Genomic DNA, 26714 nt, shown 5'->3' on the forward strand with positions numbered 1-26714 from the left:
AGTTTGCAGAAGGCTGGGCTATTAAGAACAAGCATCAGAAAAATTGAATCACCATGATAAAACCAAAGATCTGTCTAGCCTGCCTTTTCCTGTTGGAAATACATCTGAGAGAGGGCCAGACAAGCCACCCTAGGAACGGAGTGCCGGGCACAACCACTGAATACTAGAATGTGACAGGGCCCAAGAACAGGTACAGTGGTACCTCGGGTTACAGACGCTTCAGGTTACAGACTCCACTAACCCAGAAATAGTACCTTGGGTTAAGAACTTTGCTTCAGGGTGAGAACAGAAATCGTGCAGCGGCAGCGGGAGGCCCCATTAGCTACAGTGGTACCTCAGGTTAAGAACATTTTCAGGTTAAGAACGGACCTCCAGAACGAATTAAGTTCTTAACCCGAGGTACCACTGTACTTATCTATTTGGAATTCTGGCTGTGATCAGAAATCAGTGCTTCAAATGGAATACACATACAATAGGTAGGTTGTGTTTGTGAGACAATTGTGTAGGGAGCCTTAACTGTGTTTATTATGATATTGTTATTTATTGTGTGTAAGCCGCTTTGAGATTCATTTGAATGAAAAGTGGCATAGAAATATAATAAATCAAATCAACCTGGAGGAAAGTGATGAGCTAGTGGAGGCAGGGCTTGGCAGCACTCCCTGTTGGCATGTGTGCTTACACGTGAGTAGAATTAATGCCCAAATAGGGCTAAGATGCCTGGATAACACTTTACAGAGCTGATTTGTGTTTTTGCAACCTTTTAGAAGTCTAAGCTTTCTGTGATTTACTGCTCTTGGTGGATATGTGTTGTATGTTTTTAATGTGTGTGTGTTTCTTTGTTGCCTTATTCAGGCAATAAGATTTTGGGGTTTGTAGCAAATTCTGAAAGTTACAGGGTGAACTTTTCTTTGACCATCAGTATTCTGCAACACAGACATCAGATAACTTGACTTTAAAATTTGAATGCTCTTTGGTGGTCCAAAGAGCAATACCGATGCATGTCATGCAGTGTGGCTGGAGCCACGGACAGAATAGGATGATATTGATGCGGTAACCCACTGCATGCTAAAATGTTATCTGAACCTGTGAAAAGTCTGAAAGTAGCTCAAAGGGTTTTTTATCAGTGTTCTTCTTTCTTTCTTCTTAAAGTTTCACAAATGCCATGCATAGGCTGCACACTTCAAATACAAAGAAAGGTTTCTTAGATTTCTGAAGACACTCTTCTACTAGTAGCAATGCCCGTTCAGCCTGCACTCTCCAGAAAATAGCCCCCCCCCCCAAAAAAGTATCCCAATAGAACCACACCATCCCTCCATCCCCTTTTATGCACTTTTCTGCATCCCAACTCTGGATGTGATGTTCCCTGATTAGCTCTCCATGCTTCTTCCCTTAGTGATGTCCTCTTTATCACTACCCTTGAAGCCACTGGGATCCTAATACTGGCTGAGTAGCTACAAGCAATAGCAGGATTAGCTCACTGGAGTAGGAATTAGGGCCGTGCAGCAAAGGAAGGCTAAGAACATACTACTTTTAGAGGTTAGGTATTAGAACCAAGATGTAGTTTGATGGCAGGGTTTCAGGGTTTAGTGCACGGCAGTCAATCATAACAGCAGCCCCAGTGACCACATGCCACCCTCACTTGCACACGATTCTCCTGCCTGCTATCCTTTTACCCCTTTCTATACACTTCTTCACCGAATCCACTGAGCAGAAGTATACAAGCTGTCTCTACGCATCTGAAGTGTCTAAAGTGTTTGTGTGAAAGAATGTGTACCTGTTGATTTGCACAGCTCTACTATTGTGTAGTAGAGGTTCACATATTGTACGCTTGTTGAATGTAACGTGATTGCCACTCCTGATAGTCACTTCCACTGCACTGCATTAAGGTAGGGCTGCCATACATCTGGAATTTCCCAGACATAGCCAGGATTCGTCTGTTGAAAATGGAGTCCAGGCGTAATTTTCGAAAACTGGCAAAAATGTCTGGTAAAAACTTCCAAGTTTGGGGGGGGGAGGTTTTGCAAAAAGGCTCAACAATTCCCCCCCCCAACCCCCACAACTTTTGTGTCCAGATTTTCACTGTTTGAAATATGGCAACCCTAATTAAACGAGTGAAGGAAAGCGCTCTAAATGACTCCTCTATAGGGTATCCTATGGGGCTTTTGACTTACTAAATTTCCTAGCTCAACTTGCAGACTACATCTTAGAAGGGTTTCCCTGGCAAATGGTAGAGACAGATATGTCTCTCTTATTGGATACTGGTATTTTTTCAGGCATAATTAGATTAGAATGCATAACACAAATCTGATGGGGCTCGCTTGTGAACTCACTAGTTTAAGCATTCATTCTCTCTTTTACTCCTTGTACATATAAGAGCTAAGTTCATTTTCAGCCACAAGCTTTTGTTTATGGGAATTTGCCCTCCTAAGTGTTGCACGGTGTTAAATTTACTTCTAGTATAAACAAATTAACAAAACTGATGCTGTACATTAGAATCTGGTGTTGTAATTCTCTTAAATGTTAGGCATTTATTGATTTGGTTGCACATTATGCTTCATGTTTGACCCGTTGAGGAGCATGCACTTGGAGGGTTTGCCTCGAAGGGTTAATTTCATTTTGTTCCTATTCCCAGCAGCTGTCAAAGGTGTTGAAACATTGGGTATTTATCTTCTTGATAAATGCTGCCCATTTGGATTTGATCAGAGCACTTTCAATTTATTCCTGCCAGTGTGAAGTTAGACATCAAGATCTAGAGCGATAAGGAAAAGGAATTCCATTATGACAAGAAAGGTCTACCAAACCTTGTCTGGAAGCAAACAGAGGGATGGTACAGCAAATTCAACTTGGCTGTTGCTGAATGTAGATTATAAAGCAGTTCAATAATTGAGAAACCAATAAAGAAACACAAACGTTATCTTATTTCATTTAATGTGCCGTAGGTTGTTCCTCAGCGATAGGTTATCAAAGTAATTATTTTCTTGGGCTTACATAAGTTACATGTGATTGTGTCAATTCACGTATTGAAAGGTTTACTCTATGAAAGTAATTTGGGGAAGATTTTAGAATATGTTTCCCGGTTTGAAACTGTTATTAGCATACTCTTTGATTTTAGTTACAATTAAAGATTCTAAGAAATATGATGCCATAATTATTCTGTTATGTATTATAAATAATCATGATTCCCGCTAAAAGCTTTAGGGATAATAGCAACTTTTAAGATCAACAATTTCTGAAGAGCCAAGGTTATTAAGTTTTCTTTCTCGAGTTTGGTTTAATTGTGATTATCCTCCTAGTGAGCCTTCATGCTGATATGATTCCATAAAACTTGCATGGAAGTTATTCAGTGTTGCCTGTTTATATATGACATTGCCAGGTTATTATCCCTCACTTTCCTGTGCAATTTTCTGATACTCTTCTTATCTTCCCCCTTTTTTGCAGTTAGAAAAGTGACACCATGATTGCACTAGAAAGTGTGGGATAGCAGCCAAATTTTGTGTGAATAAACAGCCTGCCTGATAGCACCCATCGCCTGTTATCTTGTAAGCAAGGACTGGGCCTTGCAACATTTTGTTCGTTTGCAAGTTTTGTTGTGTTGAAAGGGGACAGTGGGAATGAATTCAATAGAGAGAAAGAGTGAAATGTGCATAGTAAGGGTGACCCAAGTTTGACTGAGTTTCCAGATAAGTAATAAATATATTTATTTATTAAATATATTTATATTTATTAAGCGGTGACCGGGAAGTATGTGTGGTTTAGACCAAGGTTGGGGAACATTTTTGAGCCTGAGGGCTGGATCAAGAAATGGCCCACACTCTAGTGACCATAACTGGTAGGTGGGCAGATCCACTCCATCAGTCACCAGACTTCATCATGACGTCAGATGACAACTTCAAAGGAGCTCATCGTCAGCACCAATCAGCTGACAAAAGCTAACAATGTGCTTGGCTTTGTCCATTTGCAGGAACGGTTTGGATTCAAACTGTGCCTGCAAATGGGCATTTCTCCTCTGCAGACTAGCAGAGCTGTCTGTAAAAGAAAAATGTCAGTTTGCAGGCACGGCTTGAATCCAAATAGCACTTGCCCATGGACTACTTCAATATCTATGCCAATCAGCTAATAGCTGATTTAGAGTTAGCTTTGCAGGTCAGACCTGTTGAGTATAGCTCCAAGGCCAGAAGAGAGAAGACCTTGCTCCTGGGAAATGATAATCCAGCCTCACCAGAATATGGAAACGTGAGAAGGGCCACAGTGACAATTCTTTAAACTCTGTAGCACAGGGTGTTCATATGGGGGAAGGTCTTCCTTGAAATGATCAGGGCTTAGATCATGTACAACCAAGGCACAAACCCAACTGTGTTAGCCTATGTAGGTGTTTCAGAATAGGTACAATATCTTTGCTCCTTAGCTCTCTCTCGTTTAATAATCTATGGGCAGCAACATTTTGTGCTAGCTAAAGTTGGCAGCTCATTCTGCTTTATGTGCCCATGTGGATGAAATGAGGCATGATTCATCCATGGCTGGTTTTAAGTGACATTCTAACCTAGTTTAGTGTTTCAAGAATGATCCTAGGGCTTGCCTGCTTTTTACATACAATATGCGGCAGCAATTGTGTGTGTCCATATGGCAGAACAACAATGGATCCCAGCTCCTTGCTATTGGCGCGCTTGCCTTGGGCTGGATTGCAACTGCATTTCCAGCATGCATACATCACATTGCTTGGAATGGCCCCTGGATGTCTAGCCAGTATGATCTGACATGTGTTTGGGCTGATCATTGGTATTTGCTGAGAGCCCATTGCGGTGCTTTGAAGACCTGACAGCTGATTGTCATGGTTTCAAGGCACCGTGCACACAAGATGGTTTAATTTTTAAGCCTTGTGGGCAAAAATGCATCACCTGACATCAGGTGATTTACAGGTGGGCCATTTGGCCAAAATGGGGGAACTAAGAATATGGCCTGCTGAACAGATGCTGTTGCTCACCCTGGTGGAGATAGTACTGAGCTAGATAGACCTAGTATCAGGCAGTTTCCTGTGCTTACCACCCCAGTAAGGAGCTTTCTACATTACATTTCACCTTTTGAGTTAGTCCTGCCTTCCAAGAAAATGTCACCTGTAATTGATTCCTGCATTGACTAGGGTCAGATAAAGGAGGGAAAAGTTTGGATTTGGTTTACAGACATGAGGCTTCTCCTCACATAAAACCATCTATAGTCATATAAAGCTGGGAAGTAGCAGCACAGAGGCTGCAAATTTGGCATTTAGAGTCACAAAGATTCTGAGCTTCTGTCTTTAACAAGCATCCCGTTACCAATATTGATAATGATGGGGCTAATGCATCCTGCCTGCCGCACCTGTTAAAGCAAGTGAGTATACCTGACATAGTCCTTGGCTACTTGCTTTTAGTGTGTCTCTGCAAGATAACTTTTTTTAATGTGGTAAACATTGTCTGTCTTTGCAGTGTGTAGGACTCCTCCATCACACAGAAGTACTTAAGATTAAAGCCTTAATATTTAATAAGCTCTCTATTGTTATATGGAGAGTGTGCCAATGTGAAATTGGGCAGGCAGCTCTGTGGATTAATGGAAATGGGCAGCAGGGTTTAAAAGCCCCCAGTGATAATCTGTAAATATGCTTAGGCACTGTCTCTCTGCAGCACCGCTGGGGAATCCTTTTCTTTCCCTATTTCATGAATATAAATCATCTTTGCAATTCCTAGGCATCATTACCTGTTTGTCATGTGGGATTTTGGGAACATTATTAGTTTGTATGAGGGCATCTGCTCAACCTGAGCATGGATGTAATTCCTTCACCTCCTAAAATCCTGATGCTTATTAAGTGGTATCATGGAAACAATTGTGAGTGAGTTTTAAAAAGGAGAAGGGGTGAGAATGAGTAAAGCAATCTCTGGCACTTTAAAATAAGCAGAGCCACTCACTATGTGGCGACATGAATAAGCAGACAGACAATCTGATATGAAAGCCGAGATAAATCTAGAGAGATTTGAGGGATATTCAGGGTGCATATCAGTTTTAAGCCTTATGCATTGAGTGGTCCTCCCTGTTTATAGCCGGCTTCCACTTTCTAGGTTAGGCATCCCTGTATTGCCTGGCTTCAGGTAGGGATGCCTATGATACCGCCAAAGAGTAAATGATGCATTCCAGAATAAATGAACCCAAAATTGCCAATATAGTTCTCGGAACAATTAAATGCAAATTCTCCGCTATGCTTCCACAAGATTACTATGCATATATTTATGCGAAGTGCTGGCACTTTCAATTTACGTTTCAATTTTGCATTTAATGCACTGTAAAGCATTGAGCGAAACAGTAGTATCAGAGGAAGAGCCAGCTAAATTAGAAAGAGAAAGCCTTGTGCACCCTCAGCAATAACAATAGAAGTGTCATCTATTATTTCCGTTTATATGCAGCAATATCTCTTCTCGTAAACAAGGCACTGGAGCATTCAATTAATCAATAGACCAGAATGACTGAATATCCTGAGAGTCTGTTTTCTTTGTTAGGTCTCTGCATGGCAAGTGGTGCGACGACTGACCAACCCACAGTGGCGGAGGTGGCAGTCCCTGCACCGGCTTCTGGTGTGAATTTGTGAGGAAGTAGTACAGTCTTTGCCCTGCCTCATGTGGCCTCCCACTCTTTGCCTTGTGCTTCCCAGTTGCACTGCACATCACCATTTCTCTCTTTAAACAGGTATGATGCGGGTGGCGCTGTGGTGTAAACCATTGAGCCTTGGGCTTGCCAATCGGAAGATCGGCGGTTCAAATCCCTGCAACAGAGTGAGCTCCCATTGTTCAGTCCCAGCTCCTGCCAACCTAGCAGTTTGAAAGCACCTCAAAGTGCAAGTAGATAAATAGGCACAGCTCTGGCAGGAAGGTAAACGGCATTTCCGTGCGCTGCTCTGGTTTCGCCAGAAGCGGCTTAGTCTTCTGGCCACATGACCCAGAAAAAAACTGTCTGCATACAAACGTCAGCTCCCTCGGGCAGTAAAGCGAGATGAGCGCCACAACCCTAGAGTCGCGCACGACTGGACTTAACTGTCAGGGGTCCTTTACCTTTACCTTTTAGTACAGTCTTTGCCCTGCCTCATGTGGCCTCCCACTCTTTGCCTTGTGCTTCCCAGTTGTGCTGCACATCACCATTTCTCTCTTTATTTTTTTATTTTTTTCTCTCTCTCTTTAAACAGGTATGATGTGCTCTCCAAATTTGTGTGGATCATTTGTTTTTCCAGTATTACATTTCCCCTCTCTTGTGTTCATCCTTGTCCTATTCTTACTAGCAGAGTTTGTTTTATTTGGTATGTTTGTTTTTTAAAAAAATGCTAGGCCTCTGGCCATCTTAGACTGGGAGAGGAAAACCTTTCCTATGAAGGGCAATTGACCTATGGAGAATGTTAATTGTGGGGTCTGCAGCCAGTGGTGGGTGCAGTTTACAACATTGCAGGATTGTGTGACTTTTTATTTATATGTTCTACCTTATCCCATCTCTACCTCTCTACACCTCTCTCTCTCTCTCTCTCTCTCTCTCTCTCTCTCTCTCTCTCTCTCTCACACACACACACACACACACACACACAAATGAAACAGAGGTGAATTCCAGTGGGGCTGGGTGGAGTGCAAGCATAGCTCCCAAAGTGTCCGCAGAGCCAGATGAACTGCATCCAGCCCTCTGACCACAGGTTTCTTCACCCCGGGTTTAGAGTCTAGACACTTTGCTAACTTTTCTGTTAGCACCGGTGGCAAAGCAGCTGCTTTATGATCCTATCACAAGGTTCTTCTCCCTGTGATCATTGTGAACTTCTGCCTGTTAATATCTGGCCTGCTTAAATGCAATGCCATGTAGTACTTTTAAAACTCCATTTAGGAGGCCCACAATGTCACTTGTGATTGAAACACATATAACAACTAACATCTCAGCTTGTAGAAGCCTAAGCCAAGGGAAAGCTTGGACCATCTGGATTCCCTGTAAAGGCAGCTGCATCAGATGATTCAGTGGGCAAGGCAATTTTATTCCTCTCCCTGCTGTATCTGCAATTAAAAGATAAGTAGGCAATGTTACCCGGAAGAGGCTTGGTTGCCTCCTCCTCCTCATGTCACTGATGTCACAGCACACTGTGATTGACCAAATATGCTCAGCATTTTTGCCCGGGTTGGGAGGGGGAGAGATGAGACTGGTGTGGGTGGTCATTTGCTACCCTTTGCTATGGCATTAAAAATAAGTTTGCAGCCATGTTCCATGGAGGTGTGCCTTCCCTGTTCTGAAAATACCAACTGACTCATTTGCTTGCAGCAGTGTGTTATAGTAGATCCAAGCATCCTTTCCACAAGCTTAAACATGTAGCAGGAAGCTATCATGTAGTCCATGTCCCCTACCCCACTCCTCTGCAGCACTAGCCTTTAGGACCTGAGTGGGATGCTTAAAAGACTAAGAAAATACTGAATCAAGTGAGCTACTTGGGGACTATGTCTGAGGAGTTAGTGAAGCAAGTTGTTAATCAGAAGAGCATTTGGATGTTATGTAAATTACCAGAAGGTGGCCCTAAAGCTTTATGTTAAGAGTTCAAAAGAATTTTCATAGTGTAATTTATGTTCCTTCAACTCCTCATTCAGCAGAGTGAACTGAATACAAATTACTTCTTAGGTTTTATGAGATGTTTCAAGCAAAGCTTACCAAAGTTAACTAAACTACCTCCTAACAGGCATGGTAAAAAACTGAACCAAAATACAGACATGTGACACAGCGAACATCCAAAAAAAGTAGGCCAAGTTGTGTGAGTAAAGTAATACCATAATTTCTCAGGGCACCATTTGAAGAAAATGCAATGAAATTAAAGAACTGCAAGAAAACTCAAGGAGTTGAAACAGGAGTGTGGCATTCAGTTAAGGGAATATCTGTAAAATAAATATATTTTTGACTCCAGCAGCAATCACCACCATACCTTATGCATCCTCATCACATTTGAATCGGTTGGGTTCTTTGTTTAATATGTCCCCTGAATTTCTTTTTATGGAAATGAGAATGTCCGTAAAAAATAAAATAAGAAAGCAAGAAAATGCAACCAGTTAAAATCAGTAAGACTAATTTGCATGTAGTTGATTTAAATGGGGCTAAAGCATGACTACCTTTGCTTGGCATTAGACTGCCACATTTTGCTAATTGTGAAGTGTACATTCTAGGATATTAATCTGATAGTGTCACTTTTTCAATAAAACCATAGTTTAGTTTGCTAAAGTGCTAGTTCTAATACTCTCATTGAAACAGCAACAGATACTGAAATTTCAGGGCAGAGAACTCTCAGCATTGTTAAGTTTCCCAATGAAAGGATAAGCTTTGATCAGTCTAATGATATGCATATACATTTAGTAGTTTGCATGATATATGGAAGCATCTTGGCATATTTTTCCATGTAGATTACCAACCATCGATTCATTAAAGAAAAGAAAGAGCTTTGAGGCAGTTATTGAATTTGTGATGGGGGGGGGGAGCAGCAGAGCAGGTTCTCATAAACTTCCACCTTTTAAACTTAGGAACTGTAAATTTATCAGATATATTTCTGAAGTGCCTTTTCAATGAGGGCCTAAACTAATAGACTTAAGATTTAATCATTACACTTCAGAGAAATAATAAATAGATACCGAAACAACTGTAGCTTTTAACATGTTCCTTTTATGTTCTGCTTTGTACAAAAGCTTCATTATTAATGTTAGTAATGGTATGGCTGCATTGTACTTACTAACAATTCTAGACAAAATGTAGCTTTGAAAGACAATGATCACATAAGGATTTTCCCTGGGTTAAATGTATGAAATGTTGTTAATACTTCCTTTAACATGATTCTACAGAATTGTACAAAAAATACTTGCAAACTAAAACTCTGCTGAGTAGATTAATAGTATTTTAGCAACATGGGAATTGCTTCAGTTTTTTAGTTTTTTGTTTTACCTTATCTGCCTGTCTCGTCTGCTTTCTTCCTACCTCTCCTTTGACTTTCTAATTTAAAAGAAACGCAAAATAAATACAGTACCGCTGCACTGCCTCCCATGAAGTAACAATGACCTAGTTGAAAGCCACCCATTGCTACTACACCCTCAGCAGATATCTGTTGGATGCCAAGGTAATCCCTATGCATTAGATGGTTACATACAGTGGTGCCTCGCAAGATGAAATTAATTCGTTCCGCGAGTTTTATCGGCTTGCGATTTTTTCCGTCTTGCGAAGCACGGTGTCGGGAAAGTTTTGGAAAAGCTTCAAAAATCACCAAAGTCTTAAAAAACCTCAAAAAAGGCTACCACACCGCGTTCTATGAGTTGCTCCTCGAAGTCAAGTCGCAACTGTATTAACGGTGTTAAGAAAAAGGAAACAAACTTGCAAGACGTTTTCGTCTTGCGAAGCAAGCCCATAGGGAAATTCGTCTTGTGAAGCAGCTCAAAAAACAAAAAACCCTTTCGTCTAGCGAGTTTTTTGTCTTGCGAGGCATTCGTCTTGCGAGGTACCACTGTATTTACTTTTATTATGGTTAGGCAAATGCGGATCTTTTTTGAAAACTTATATAGCTGAAGGGTTAAAGGACTGACATTCATATTCCTGCTGATACTCAGAATCAAACCCATTATGCCAATATTTCATGACAATGGTACATGAATACTTCTGGTCATGACCTACATAAGAAGTTTATTTTATTTAAAATTGTGTGATGGAATCACGGAAGTGACATGAAGGAACTCTCTTTTGGCTGAAAATTGTAAAATGGGAAGCAGCCATCATGACCGTGTGATTTCTGCAAGTTATCTGTTTAGGTTTTCACTTGCCACTTATTCTTCAGTGTTGGTCAGTATATTTTGGGACTGTGTTAAGGCTGCATGTCAGGCATGCATTGTGGCTACACTGTGCATCAATGCTTAACTTTTGAGTTTGGCGGACTCCATAAAATTTTATTTCTTACATCCTTGTTTCTGATAACACATTGGAAGTGCTGTGAATGATGGCAAATATTCCACCCCGACCCCCTTATTAGACACGGTAGTTTCATTGGTGATGGTGGTAACACAGGAATGAATTCAATGGGAAGTGAAACTGCTGGTGTGAACTGAACTGAGGGGAAGGGCCATGGCTCAGTACGGTGTGCATGCAGAGGGTCCCATGTGCAATTCCTGGCATCTTCAGGTAGGGCCGGGAATGTCCTCCCTCTGAAACCCGGAAGGGGGTGGGGGCTACTGCCTGCAGACAGTACTGAGTTAGCTGGACCAGTTGACTCAGTATAAAGCAGCTGCCTTTGTTCCTATGACACAGTGGAGATATCACTGGTTTTTTTTACTTACCACTAGTGATGTAAGACTGTTTGGAAATGGAAACGCTTGTCTGCATACCACAGCAGTTGCCCTGCCAACAGTACTCAATCTAGTAATGTATGCTTACAACTTTTCCCATGGTGATAAATGTATGATTCACTGGGGGCGCTGCAAATACCTTCGTGCCCCAAGGGAAGGCAGAAGGAAGGGAGCCCAGGCCAGGGACTGCATGTTGCATCGACTCCCAGCTGACATAGGAGGATTCTGTCTGTCTTGGTTTTATAGAATGTATTTGTTTTAGGGTTTAATTTTAAACTGCCTTAGGTGCCTTGACAGAGAGGAAGCATATAAAACAAATAAATAATGATGATAGTGAATCATTATTACCTAACACTTTACTTGATGGTTTTGTGTTTGGATGGGAAACCACATCAGGACCTTCTTTCAAACACTAGCATGTTTAAGTATATTATAACTTTGTGAAATACTCATTGGGAATCATATTAAAATCATTATCATCTTAGTTGAAACCATAGTTTAAACCATGCATCTACAATATGGCAAATGTACCATACTAATGCCAGCACTAGGTGTGGGCAGGTGAACTATAAAGCAGTTGTATGCATGGGGTGTTAACAAATCCTTAATAGAGTCATGTCATTGCATTTTCCTTTCTGCAATAGTAGGCCAGATTGCATATATATATAGAGAGAGTGAGTTTTGTAGCAATAAAATTGAACCACAGGTTTTCTACATTATGAAGTACTGTCCTTGTACATACCATTTTTCCTTCTAGCCCCCAATCCCCACTTCCTCCATGCATGCAAAAAATTGGAATTAAAACTTGTGAATAGAGAAATGTGCCATATATTTTTTTCCACGTAAATAAAACTTGAAAGTGATTTTAGGTATGACAGCATATATTATAATTTTATACATAGGTATTAGAGAATACAAAACACATTCCACTGTAAACTTTAAAGAATATTTAATAAGTTTTTAAAAAATAATGTATAGCTTTCCCCCCTTCCTATGAGGTGCATGAAAATATACCATTCCTTTTTGTTGCAGCAAGACTATCCAAGAAACCCAAGGAAAGCTACAATGATCAGGAACAGGTAACACTGGAAAGAATTTATATTCAAAATGGAACCTGAAATGAAATAAAGCTACATACGAGTTGAAAATGTTTTGCAAAATGGAGGGCAACATTTACAAAAGTGTTGGGTGTAGGCTCCAATGAGCTCAAATCTCTCACATCATCAATAGGACACATGGGCCTCTTTGCACATTACATTTTCAGGTATCCACCTGAGATATTTTAAGTGCACATCTAAAAAATGCAAAAACAGGGGTTGCTGTAATTTTCTGGGCTAAACCGGCTGAGACTAGGAGTTACATGCATCTTTTTCCTGCCTCCCCACCCCACTCCCCTTTTTTAAAAAAGCAAAGGAGCCTCAAGAGACTATGAGTTTGAATGGAAGAATAGCTGGGAGGAGGGGGTCTTCCTCAAGCAGCTTTCTTCTGCTTGGTCTTGGCTCTTCAAGGTGCTTTTCTTTCCATAATAGTAAATCCATAGTTTTGTCTGTGAGACAAAGAGCAGGTGAGGAACGGCAATTTTGAGAGAAACAAAATGACTGGGGAGGAAAGGGTTAACAGATCCTTTCCCTCCTCTATCCCACTGTTTCTCTGCTATACTTTCTTTTTAAGGTAGGGGAAAATGCATGCGCCATTGTTTGATGTCTAGCCTAGACGTTTTGCCAGTGTACGCTCAAGATTCAAACCCAGCTCTGCCCCACTTGTTTTGCAAAATGGCCTTCAAGTGTCTAAGGCTGCTCCTCTGCCCTGTTACTTGGGAGTAAGCCCCTCCCCCTTCATTTTTTGTGCCATAGTTAGAGCACAACCTTGTGAACCAAGGGTGACAGCAGTACTTTTTTCACCTGCAGAATCCTGTCCTGTTATATACAGAAAGCTTTAACCGCAACAGGCCTCTGCCCGAGAACCTCTGAGACAACATTGCACTCTCTTCCTAATAAGCCTCTTCCTATTTATAAGGTGCATATCCATCCATAGCATGTATGGCAAATTCACTTTTGTTGCTGTGGCCAAACAGCAGTACAATTAAAAGAAAAGATGAAATAAGTGTCATAGATCTATTTATAGATCAGTAATTGATCATTAATTCTGTGTGGTAGGGTACTCCTTCTCCCCCCGCCCCCCGGACAGTTAACAAAACTGGGCAGCTATCAATAGTTATTTTTACAGTATATTTAAAGCACACACTGCATCAGGTATATTCATAGTAGACACAAGACAACACAGTCCCAACAAATGATAGGCGGAAATGTAAACCCACATCCTAATTTGCATTGACTTTGATAGGATTACAATAAGGCCTTGGGCCATAAACAAGAAATGAAGCACCAAGGACCCAAACCCATATATTTAGGGGCAGGCTCAACACCTGAACCCTAAATGGCTTTGGTCATGTTGTACATTTAAAAGCCCTGTGCTTATCATGACATAGAAAAACAGCGGCACTGGCTTCTTTCATGCTGCTCTGAATGCGTACCTGGCTAACAAACTAGTTGTGTGGGGCATGTGCACAGGGAAAGTTGTTAAAAAATCTTTTGTGGGTGTTGCTTATTGTGGATTCAGGAGCAAGGGAGTGGCTTAGTCAGAAGTGAACTCCTTTTCCTCATCTCAAAAAAATGGAGGACTAGAGTGGCTGGCTAATAGAACACAGCAGGTGAGAGATTACGGCAAGAGTTGGTTGCAGGATGTGTAAGCTGTAGCTTAGCTGCAGATTCCTCCCCTTGTTGGCTGGTGTTGGATGAAATCCTTTCCCCTCGAACTGCATTGTTTCTGGCATTACATGCAGCTGCTGTTTGCCTTAGCACCAAGGTTGGCAGTGTTGTGTCCAGAAAGCTGCTTCTAAACAGATGATTTCACAACTGGGCTCAACCTTCAACTGGTCAGTTTTAGTTCCTTTGGTTTTAAAGTGAAATACACTGTGTGGGTTTGCATGCTCTGAAACATCTCTCATCAGCAGCTTGGAAACAAGTCCATTGGTTGCACACAATATGACAAGGATGCGTGCATTTGTAACTCTGACTTCTCTATTCATTTCATAAGGCCTAGCAGAGGACCCCTTTAAGCCTTATACCGAAGGGCATCAGAATCCACTCTGGACAAGATAATGAGTTTTGCTGACAGATCGCTGCTGCTTAAATGTAGCACGGCCCTATGGATATTGCTGTTTGCGTGGTTTGTTGCTGGTAGAGAAATGGCAATCCCTGCATCTCTGTGATAGATGGCAAGGGTTCACTGGAAAGAGCAGCAGGGCTGCTCATCTAAATTTCCACACGGCACACTGGTACTGCAGCATCCATTCAGCAGAACTGCAGTTTCCAGAGAGAGCACCAAAAATGCAACTTTTTTTTCTCCCCCCGCAATAGTAGTTCCCTCCTCTTTGGAGGCAATACTACGAAAGGATTAATTTAAGATCTCTTGTGGGAACATCCTGTCCCATTCACCTCTACAGCACAACTTCTGTGCTTTTATCCGCTGAGCCACCAGGACTGCTGTGTTAATTTTTAATGATGGGGACCTCCATAAATAGATTTCATCTGTCTTTAATCTTTTTTGAACCAATGTTTTATTAATGTATTCCATCACTCCATTATTCTGCAAATCCACAAGCTATCAATAAGCATGCTTGTGAATACAACAGCGGTAATGAACCATGACAACAACTAACAGCACGGGAACTCCCAAGTTGCAATCTGTTCATATGTAAGAAAAAGGTGGGGAAAGGAAGCAGATGCCAGAGAGAGAGATGCTATTGCTTGAGGACATCATTATTTAAGGTTGCACAAGTTACACTAAGGATGAGGGGTAGTGAGAATGATTCGGATGCATGGTGGGAAATTTACTTCCTAGTTTTTATTGTACACTTTGTTTGTTTCCCATAGCTGCCTGCTTCTCAACTTGCCTCTGGTTCTTTGCTCATATGGCAGGATATACTTTCATCTTTGATACAAAAGATTATAGACCATGGGCCCTTAAACCCACACCTGCAGTTCATGTATAATTGTGCTATAGCCTAACTGTGAAGTCAGCAATGGCTGAAGGTTCTAGACTCTCTCAATATTGCCGTTATGTTTCCAGATCTTCACAAAATGTCATAGTTCTTGGGTGGGTGCTGAGTCTACATGCTTCCCCCCTCCCAAATCTTTTACGGTGTCCCAGACTCTTAGTAGAAGGCAACCTTTCTATGTTCCTGAGTCAGACCATTGACCCATCTAGTGCACTACTGTCTATTGATTGCTGGGAGCTCTCCAGAATTCAGATGGGTTTCTGTGAGTCCTACCTGTGATACATAAACTCTTGACTGTTAACACCCAATGGCATATTTAGCTTTTTATATTTTATTAACTCTACTGAGTGACTCTTTGCAGCCAAAGAGTTGCTCAAAAGGAAAGATTTAAAGCTATGTATCACTTGAGCTTAACTCATCTGATGAGGTTTTCCAAATTTATAAATAGTGGGAATTAATCTGCATATTCCTATATACTCCAATCCAGGACTGCATATTAACAGGCAGAATGGCAAGCACAAAGGAGCAGCTGAATCTGAAGGTGGGGAGAATGGGAAGGGCAGGTTAACTCCCCTCAGCTGTTCAAGAGGGAGAAAATCAGGAAGGGTAACTGTACGTATAATGGCTCCCTAGCTTGTAAAAATAGGGTTTACATGCTGGCTTTGTTGTGTGACTAGAGCAGACATAGTACGAACTAACTATTAGGGTTGGAGCAAACTCTGATTTACTAGCACAGTGTTTCTCTTGATGCTTGCTTACATACTAAAATGCTTGTGTCATGTGTTAATATGTTCTTTTTAATGACCAGCTGAACTGATCACTATCTTTTTTTTGCTCACAGATTACATACTGCAGTTTGCCAGCATAGAGAGGACCTGACATGCCACACTAGCACCTAGGTCTGCATGTTTGCTGGTAAGAAGGTAAGAGAATATTGTTATGAGTTTGGGAGGATGGAGAAAGAAAGTAGGCTCTATGCGAGATCCTTCAACCCCCTGGATCCAGGCTAGCGTCCCATGTTGAGGTGCTCGCCTAGGTGATGGACCGTTAAGAGGTGTGCAAGATGACAAATAGATGGAGTGCCTCTCTCAGCTCACTGTTAGTTAGAAGGACAAAGCCAGAGTTTAGAGTTAAAAGTGGGAGTGATATGACCTAGAAGTGAAGCAGCAAGCTGCAGAAAGAGGGAGAGCAATGTTTCAATCCAAAGCTGTGGCTATGGGAGAAACATAGACCCTGTTTGGATGTTAATGCTGTGAGCCCCTCCATCATAGGCTCAGGCTACATATATGTGTGGTAATAAACCATATATCATAAAGACACCACAGTCTCTGTTGTGCCAGTGCCTGGAATCTTGCAATGCTCAGAGGTTGGGGTGGCGTGCAGCAAAATTCTGGCTCTATAGCCTATACTATAGCAGGCAAAAGGTTATAGGGATGTACAAGAAGCTTGCAAAAGAAACAGGGAAATGCCTATGTAAAGTTTCACCTCTTTTTTGGCAATTCAAAGCCATTACTAGGGCTACCTATGTTAGCAGGAAAATTATGCAAACGTCCTTACTCTTCCTAGAGATAATTTGATTTAGTTCTTTTAATAGAGGTACAAGGTCAAAAAACCCAACTCAAACAAGTGTATATTAATGGATTGTTCTGATGCCTGGTAAGCCTATCCTAGTTGAAGATGAAATTAGTAGGGAGCAAATTAATGAAATGGCATATTAGTGACAAGTCGCTTAAAGCTCTTTGTTGTACTTCAAGCCTGGAAATGAGAAACACAATGTAAGTTGAAACTGGAATGACATTTAAAAGAAAATCCAGAGGACAGTGACAGAAAGACAACTCCTTGCTTCTTGTTGTGTTTTCCAATGGCCAAAATGTCCTTTCCAAGAAATAATCATCTACTATTTCCTTTTGAATGAATGCATGGTCCCATTGAATATAGAACAGGATAGAACCCTTCCCTACTTATTTAGGCAGCTGCTAGACTACTTTTCTTTAAACTGCTCAGAGTGTATGAATCCACGTATGTTGTATAAATTTTCACACATCATGTGTGTACCACTAGTGATTTAGTCTGCAAGACAGGACCCAATTTCTGCTTACAGATCACCTACAATGTAGGCCAGGGTAGATCCTGTCTGAGCTGACTTCAGAGGCCACAAAACTGAAACCACTTCCTTAAGTAGAAAAGTTTCCTGGAGCCATTTCACTCCACGGTAATATCTGGAGTTCAGGAGCATACTTCTTGGATCCGCCATACTGGCTGTTGTTAAAGACAAACTCCAGTTAAATGGAACCTCCACATCCTCTGCACTTGCGTTGCTACAACTTGATTCTCTATTTCCACGCAGGAAAACTATTTGCCAGCAGCCTCCAGGAAAATGAAAGCAGCAGCCTCTTCCCACTTGACAGTCTGTGCAAAAGGGGAACAATTTTTCTTTCTTTCTTGTTACTTAGTAGTTTCCTTTGTCCAAGCAAGTCTGAGTTCCGATGGTGACAAACTAAGGTGAGTCACAAAATTTCCAGAGAAGATTATACACAGTTTATTTTACATAGAAAAAAAAGTATGAGCATGAAGAAGAGTCCTCTTTTGTCTTGTAGAGAGGTGAGCCATGGCTGACAGACGTTGACTATGATTTCTATGCACAGTAGGTATCTGCCTTGACAACCTGACAGTACATGGTCATTGCAAATGTCAGTCCAAGAATCTGTAGGTACAAAAGGCATATCAAGATTAAACGACATGCAACTCAACAGTGGTCTATTACTTATATTTCAATGTGTATCTTTTAGTGTTGACTCTTGGCACATAATATGTTTAACATGGGGAATACTACGTAGTAACTTAAGAAAAGCTTCCAAGGGCCCTATAAACAATGCCGGTGCCAAACAAAATGGCATTCCGGAATGTGCTTGGCTTATGGCCACATGAAACACTCCAAAAAGGTAGAGCTGTTGATTCTTTTAGGAGGCATTCTTGTCCAAGGGTATGGAGACATACGGTGCTAGACTGCAACTGCCATCATTTACGACTACTGACTAGGATGAATGGGAGCTAAAGTCCAGCAACATCTGGAGGGTCACAAGTTGCCCCACCTCCTGTCCTAGGGATTCCAGTGTCCAACAGGGAAAGAGGTGCTGTTCAATGCACTTGCTTGTAAACAAATTAATCTAGAATCATGGTGAGCTAAAAGGAGACTGTGGTAACACATAGGCTAACGTAGGGAATGGAATACACAATGACCCAAATTACACAGCACCTGCTCACAAATTCTCCCCACTGACATGAATGGGAGCTACAGAGCTCATGCCGGAAAAGCAGCATAAACATCATTCATGTTAATAGAAGACAAGCAAACTAACTGCATGTAATTTGCAGAATTAAAGGCTGCCCTTAAGAAATGTAAGACATTAGTCCTACTCCCGGAAGGGGAACTGTGTCTCCTGGCAACATCCCCAACCAACATCACAGTCCCTGCCAGCCTTGTTAACAAGGAAATTCTCTCTTTCTAGGTTCCTGCGATCTATGGTTAGATGCTGAGTACAGACCCGGGAGGTGCAGTCCCCTTCCACACATTAGCTTCCATGGGTTCCCCAGGGCGATGGAAGGGGAAACGACTGCAGCAGTCAAGGGAAAATCATCGAAATAAGCCTCCAAATTTAATGGAGGACAGCAGTTGGAGATACATGTGTCTCTCTCCCTTTCTTTCTTTCTTTCTTTTCTTTCTCTCTCTCTCTCTCTCACTCACTCACACACACGTGTACAATTTTTGCTGGAAGAGCCCTCCTATTATGGGTCTGACAGTCAATATTGGACTAATACTTCTGTGAGAGAAAGAAAAGCTGAGGGACATTTAAACCCTTCACTGCCCTTGCATGTAGGAACCAACAGAAAGCACCCCAGCAATAAGTTAAAATTTTACCTGAACCAAAGCTGTACACAGTCCAAAAATTCCCACTGCTAACAGATTTTCCTGGAGCCATATTTTCACTGTTTCATAACAAGGCTTTAAAAGAGAGAGAGGGGGGAAAAATAAAGACCATGAGAATGCTTATTTACTGAGAAACATGAATTTTTGGTGTGTGGGGAGTCAAAAGACACAAGTAGCAATGACAAGACTGACATTTCAAGATTACGCAGTTTCCTCTATTTCAGCATTCACTGGAAGTGCAATACCCCGGGGGTAGGAGGCCCGCTTACAATGAAGTGTGGTGTTAAGGGTTCAAACATTATACATCTGAAGAAGACATGGATGCATGCTGCGTGCAAGATGCAGTAATAAGGAACAAGTTCTTTCAAACCCCCACTTTACCCAATGTGAGTCAAATACCTACATTTCTAAATTCAACTGTAAACCTTTCTACTTCAAGCACAGGCGCAATGGCGGGTTGTGCAAAGGCAACTATAAGGCAATTACTGCTCAAACAAAAATATTTCCATTGATACAGCAGCTTGTATTGGCTTCATAGCAACTGTACAGAGATAACATTACATTTGGTGATCCTCTGGCTCTGCTTTTGGTATATCAAACATGAGCGCTAACAGTTGCATAGTAGGGTCTGTTGAGCCAGCACATAAATATGTCCTTTCTGTAGCAATGGGTTTGGATCCTTGGAAAGCCCTGTAGCAATGGGTTTGGATCCTTGGAAAGCCCTGTGACATAAACTGGGAAAGACACTAGCTTAAGATCACCCAGCAAGCTTCTTGGCTGAGCATAGTTTTTTGGCATTGTCCTTCCAAATACAACACTCTTATCTATACTCGGGACATGTCAACCACCTGTACTCCTAGTTGGGTGCCATAATACACTGGTCCTGCAGAAATATTTCCTAGAAAATATATTGTGGGGGGGTTTTCCTTTGTAGGCTAGCTCACACCCATAATGGAAACTTGCATGTGTTGACTATACCACCAGAACTTGTTCTGCAATGGCCACTTAGATCTTACTCTAACAACATGCTCTAGCCTAAGCTCATGCTCTTTCTCTGTTTGTGCTTTAAAGTGGGTTATCTTGTCAGCAAAGACTTTTCTTTGTTGCTCGTCAAATAATCATACAAATTCATGGTGAATGTGTCATTGCAGCCTTTTTGACACATGCTAGGTCATGAAACAATAGCAACTATGCAAGCCCAAGCCCTTTTTCCTTTTACAATTCTAGGTCAGCTTGGTTAAAATAAGAATTAAGTTTTGACAGCTACTCACAGCTTTCCACCAGGTCCCTGGGGAATGAAGACCACAGTTTTCACTGAATTCCAAGCAGCATGAATCTGGCACCCGTGTGGTATTGTACACTTCAAACCAGTCGGTGAAGTTTGACACTCCACAGCATCTGAACTGAAAAAAAAGAAAGAGGGGAAAGGCCATTGGACAAGGAGGACATGCAAAGGCTTAGAAGCCACAAGGACACTGGCAAATCAGATGGGGAACCAATGGACTTCAATAGGTATCCCGTTGTCATAGAATATTCAGTGCAATTCTCTTGCAGCACTTTCTTAATTGCTTAGTATTTTTTTTTGTAATTCACCTTAGAATTGCAAGGTCTCCCAAAGGCCCCCTAGCATTTAGACACCTAGTCTATGGCAGTTAAGCTAGTGGCAGCGAGAAGCGTCCCCATGTCTTCCCAGGTCCACTGTGACAACAAAGCATGTCACTCACTCACTGATCTTATCACAGGGGTCAGGTGGGTGACAGAACCATTTACATCCAGAAATGCACCTCCTCGTCAGATAGTTGGTGTGTTCAACCACTGCAAAAAAAGGGGCAAGAAAAAGAAGCCTGCCTACATCAGGAGTTGTATAAGTAGCACTGCCAGAATCCTAATAGTTCTGAATTGCCCTTTTCACTGGCCTTGGAGATTCAGAGGAGGAAACATTCCCACCAGAGGTGGAGAATCCAGTCCACACTGCACAGAACCACTAAGTTAACACTATGTTAGGTATAAATGAAAGCCCAAGAAAGCGTTATTGGTTGAGATCTGTACATTTCATAAGAAAAATGAGAACTAACATTTATGTCAATGTGATAGTTTTTCTACTGGGTTTCCTCTACCACCACTATTTCTTTTTTTAATTTCTTCTGCTTGGTATTTAATAATAAAAAACCCATGACTCAGCAAATGGATTGTCATCAAACGCTGGATTGCCAGCACACCAAAGCGCAATGATATTATTTTTCAAGTATGCTATTATCACTAGAAAAAAGTAAAGAACAGCAAATGAAATGGTTACAGCAATGAAACCATTTTTGTAAAGATGAGTGGCTTCAGAGTTGCATATACTCTGCCTTGAAATTGTCTTTGACAGTTAGTAATAGAGATATTCATGATCTGGGAGCTGAGATTGCAGCCAGCAAACTTTTCTCCAAGTAGCAGAGTACTAAACTTTGATTTGTATCTCTCCCATCGTACCTTCCCAGCATGTGGATGAGCATTTTAGTGCCTCATGAAGGTGAGTGATTTACAGTTCTGGCTAAGCAGGCAAAATGTTCGCTGGAGGACTTCAAGCTTCTCTCACACACTCCAGTCTGCAAACCTGAAATACAGCCTACAGCACTGTGCAGCCTGGGCAAGTGAATTCATTCACCATTCTGAGATATTCCTGCTGAGGCTTCAAAATAGTCTTCATCTAACTTGCTGCATCCATGAAACCTGCAGGCTCACTGGCAGGACGTGATGAGAGGCCTTAGAGGGTCATGGAGGAGTGAACCCCACTTCACTCACAACCACAACACGGTGTGAGTAAGGGAAGTGATTTTCTCGTTTTGGGGGGAAATAACCGTAGCTTATTCTGAAAGCATTGGAGGTCAGTGGCAGGCAAGGGAACACTCATCACTACTTGGGATGTGACAATTTTGAACTAAGAAAAGCTTGGTTGGATACTTGAATTTCAAAGTATCCCAGTACCATCTTGTGGAACAATAAAAGGAAAGGTGTGGTATACCAACTGTGATCAAAATTATTCGTAACTCTGTTGTCCACACAGGAAAAAAAGGGTGGTGGTGGTGGTGCTAAGCAGATTCATGATAGTCTCTCATCCCTTGTGATTGGGAGATTTGCTGCTGTGCCTTCTTGCCTCTCAAATCCCTCCGGATAAAATATTCTAAGGTGGATGTTTATTTACTACTTTGTAAAGGATCAAGTCTATGGCACTAACAGAGAAATCCAATATAATTTACAGTATTTCAAAACTGGGCTCTTGTTTTTGTTTTCAGAATTAGTTTCTTGAGTAATTGAATGTCTTATTACAGCCACCATATATTTAAAGGGGTTGCTTATTCTGGCCCCCCATGGGCTATGTTGAATAGGTTATTGATTTTTTTGCACTACCTTTCTTGAAATTGGATTAATATATACTCCCTGCAATAACTCCTTTAGTTCCTTGCTCTTCCAGAGTTCCTAAAATTAATAGCATTTCCCATTTGTGCAAAGCAATATGTCACAGCAATATAGGATTGGGAATGCACATCCATGAAAATGTATAAGAGGAATCTTGGCAGACAATGTAGCTACTCAAGATAGAAAGAGAACAAGCCACTGGGATTATGACAAACCTCTCCTATTGTGTTGAGTACAAAAGGAATATTTAAACACAAGGATTCCCAGTGATTAATTGCAATAAATCTGGAGCAATTACTCACATCAAGGGAAGCCACAGAGCACATCAGACAGCCTAAAAACTGCAGTGCATATTGAAATACTATTTTAGTATTTTTATTATGGATTAACACATTCAGATTATTTTATTTTATGTATTGAGTTTTAGAATCATAGAACTGTAGAATTGGAAGGGACCTCAAGTGCCATCTAGTCCAACTTCCTGCAATGCAGGCATCCCAGCCCAGTTCCATACAGAGATAAGGGAAATGTTCTCTTTCTTTGCTCCCTGACATATGGAAAGGTGCCTCAGGCAAAGAAGAGAAAAATGGAGAAATCAAAAGGTTCTACCATATAAACTGCCAGAGAGACCAGATGAGCTCATTTCCCATTGTATCCACTACTGTTCCAAAATTATAATGGAAATGTGACATCTTCTGTGCATTAAAATCACTCGTGAGATGGAGTGGCTTGGTTCTACCCCCTTTAATGAATTTTCACTGCCTGCCCATGCTACTAAAAATAGGCGCTTTTAGACAATTTGCCCATGTCTTTATGCATGTCTGCATGAAGAAGAGCAGATGAAAATAAGTCCAAAGCTGCTAACGAATCCACTGCAGGTAAATTTTGATGCAGATGTGGAAGGACTATTAGGCTACATGTCCTGGTTCATAGGTAAGTACCTGTGTACCAGGGTCATGATGCCTAATAAGTGCCACATATTTATAGGGCTGAAGCAGTCCCAAGAACACTTTTAGAAACCAATATGAAATCCCATTATGCTGGAAATTCAAAGCCAAAAGGATATATTGTGTGCAGATGGATAAAAGACAAAAAGAACAACAATGCAAGCTTACATCTGTTTGTATGATGCTCCATGCATTAGTTAGGCCAATATTTCCATCAGTTCCATATAAATGAAGCCCTTTCTTCAGGTCCCGCTGAGCATACTTATCAATCTGGAAATGAAGCACATACGGTTGCATGTAAGTATGCTAGACCTTGAAAACTCCAAAATGACACTTTTAAAGCAGACTCCTCTGAAAAGCCATGGTGATGATGGCACTGAAGGTGGGATTTGTGTGCAAAATGTGGCAAAGAAAGAACTAGGTGGGATCTGGGCAAACGTGCATCTGATGTGAAAATGGCCTCAGCACCTAGCCCACATCCTGACTCTTCCTCTGATTCTCTGAGCCATGGATCTGGCTTTTTTAGTATCAAGGAAGTTTTGAAGGAACAATGCTGGCCTTTTCCATTCATTCAGTCCTCTTTACTTAATAACTTTGCTATATATAGAATATTTATTGATGAGGATCTTGCTTTCTCTGGTGTAGAAAAGATGCCTCCTTCCTTACATTTTTTTTAGCACATTCTGTATTGTATAGTAAGTTTCAAAATAACAGTGTGTCAAATAGCTCAGTATTGTGGAACATTATCAATATTGCAGAGTGGATAGATGCATTTTAGACATCACATTTCCAATAGCAGTTCACCTTAATAAAAAATGGTTATTTCTATATGAAGAGCTTAGGGCGGAGCCGACATGCAGAAGCCACTTTTCACAAACATTTTGATCCCATGAGAAGCACTATGAACCATGGTCACCCAACTAAGTGTCAAGGAAATATATCCTGCCCTCTGCATGTCTATATAGCATCACTATGCAGTCAATTCTAATTACCTATGGTGGCATCGGCATGAACCAAGCACAGGAAGTGTTTCCCATCACTCTGAACCAGCTTGCTGGTGTCATGTAGCCAAATCTGACAGGCTACATGGAAATTTGCCATCCTTTATCTGATACCTCACTGGCTTGGATCATGTAATAAGGGAGAAGAAAACTGTGCTGAAGGAACAGCCAAGGGGATAAAAATGAGTTCCCTGGGTGACCAGTGAACGTAAATGGGCACTCATTTTCCTTAGTAATGGAGTTAATTGATAACAAAGTACACCCCACTTGGAAAATAAATACATTTTTTTAAAATGAACTGTGGAAGTAAAAATAAAGAGAAGGAGTGCAAAAAAGGCAGCCATGAAATTGAAGGCATCTGACAGGTAAATAAGATATGCCAGCTTAGAAATAAGGCAGCTTGGAAATGCTGATCTTCATAATAGGTGGCTGCTATATCAACGTACACTTCACCTGCAGATTAATATGGAATAGGAGTGCCCAAACTAAAAAAAGCAGAAAAGTGTCTAAGCAGCAAACTTAATGAAATGCAAAATGCCAAGGTTGCTTTTCTGCAAAGCATTTGACACAGTTGCACGGCATGATAATCCCTCTGACTAGGATTCAGATGTTGCCCTACTTAATGTAATCTTCATGCCCTGTTTCAGATCAATAATTTTTAATAACCCCAAGTCAACATTTGTAAAATGCCTGAAGGATCCAGAGGAATATTTTGTTAGCTCAGGTGTGCTTTAACACATTTTCTCATTTTACCATAATAGATTGCTTAACCATGCATTTCTGTTCGACATTGTACCATGTAAGAAAATCACTAATGTGCAACTTGTATAAATAGAAATCAGTAGCAGCAGGTGACAACATCTGGGAGATCTTCACCTTTTCCCAGGACACAAGTTAACCTGAGTGACAGGAAAAAGCTTATGGGTTAATTAATACCCCTCAAGGCACAGCAGATTTTTCTGGCTGAGCCCCTTCCCACTGTGCTAAAAAGCCCAAACAAATATGTGCATATATTGCATGGATTATTCTCACTGTATTGAAGAAATAGTTGCTATCAGTTACTATACTGATGTCTGGCATGAAGGTGTACCAACCACAGACTGATCAGAAGCAGGTTAACCACCAGGGGTGGCCCAGTTTTCAGAATACCTGGTTAAAAACAGTAAATGCAAGTTGCAGCACGCATTTCATAGCACCAACTTTGTGCCACGAATGTTTACCAGCTTGAATATTCTGAATGATTAGCCATTATCACTACTTTAAACACCACCATTCTTGATTTGACTTTGCAAAGCATACTCAGGAGTTCTAGCAAATACATGTTGTTGTTGTTGTTGTTATACTTATTTATACTATATCCTGCCCTTTTCCCCAGACCAAGACTCAAGGCGGCTTCCAGATACAATAGAAAAAATTAAAATAGCCTTGGGAAGAGCAAAACATTCTGTACATGCAACTGAGATAAAGTCTCTTTCATAGCTCAGGGTATCATACTGATAAATATGCTGCAGATTACAAAATGCTTAAAATGCTACCTTATTATAGTAATGTAACTCATATTAGCAATGACAGATCATTCTAATGTTTAGTTACAAGAGCATCTGAGCTACTGTGAAACATGCAAGATATTTTTTTTTAAGTAACCAACCATTTAAAATTAACCAGATGCCTTGTATCTTATTTTCCAGCAGATCAGTTCATATGTGTGAGGCTCATTTTTAGGTGTCCTCGTTTGGGCATCTACAGTATGTGCTTACATTCAGAGTAGTCCTTTCTTCTCCCACTCCCAACTATCCAACTATCCATCCATCCATCCAGTGTAGACAATGGTGCATAATAAGCTATACCCCCCACCTCATCAGTTTTTGAATCTTGTCAGGCGGATGATGTTCACACAGCTCCAGTGACTTGTATTTGAGAAAGTAAGAAATATTTTAAGTAGCTGCTGGGGGTGAAACAGTTCCAAGAAAGACATCAAGGAAGAGTTTGTGCTGTAGGAGTCTTTCTAGCTCCATTTGCATCAATATATTCCTC

The 26714-nt window shown here is 41.1% G+C and overlaps 2 protein-coding genes across 27 annotated transcripts in view; one reads left to right on the top strand and one right to left on the bottom strand.

The window, feature by feature from the left end:
* The window catches only part of CHID1 (chitinase domain containing 1), a 130231-nt gene extending 112079 nt beyond the window's left edge, over window positions 1-18152 (top strand). For 11 of the 16 annotated variants that reach the window (XM_081203022.1, XM_081203023.1, XM_081203021.1 and 8 more), the window contains one exon: window positions 12375-16627. The gene's annotated coding sequence lies outside the window, so the exon portion shown is untranslated. Of the gene's footprint in view, window positions 1-12374 lie in introns of all 16 variants that reach the window. The other 5 variants (XM_081203025.1, XM_081203026.1, XM_081203010.1 and 2 more) reach the window with 5 other exon arrangements.
* Window positions 12155-26714, bottom strand: part of TSPAN4 (tetraspanin 4) — a 508885-nt gene continuing 494325 nt past the window's right edge. For all 11 annotated transcript variants that reach the window (XM_081203215.1, XM_081203209.1, XM_081203213.1 and 8 more), the window contains 4 exons: window positions 23848-23949; window positions 20602-20733; window positions 19322-19405; window positions 12155-18106 (listed from right to left, as the gene is read on the bottom strand). In XM_081203215.1, the coding sequence (XP_081059341.1) occupies window positions 18038-18106; window positions 19322-19405; window positions 20602-20733; window positions 23848-23949 (387 nt within the window). In that variant the 3' untranslated portion in view covers window positions 12155-18037. The remainder of the gene's footprint in view (window positions 18107-19321; window positions 19406-20601; window positions 20734-23847; window positions 23950-26714) is intronic.

Source organism: Podarcis bocagei (assembly GCF_964188305.1).
Source record: "Podarcis bocagei genome assembly, chromosome: 1".
Taxonomy (NCBI): domain Eukaryota; kingdom Metazoa; phylum Chordata; class Lepidosauria; order Squamata; family Lacertidae; genus Podarcis; species Podarcis bocagei.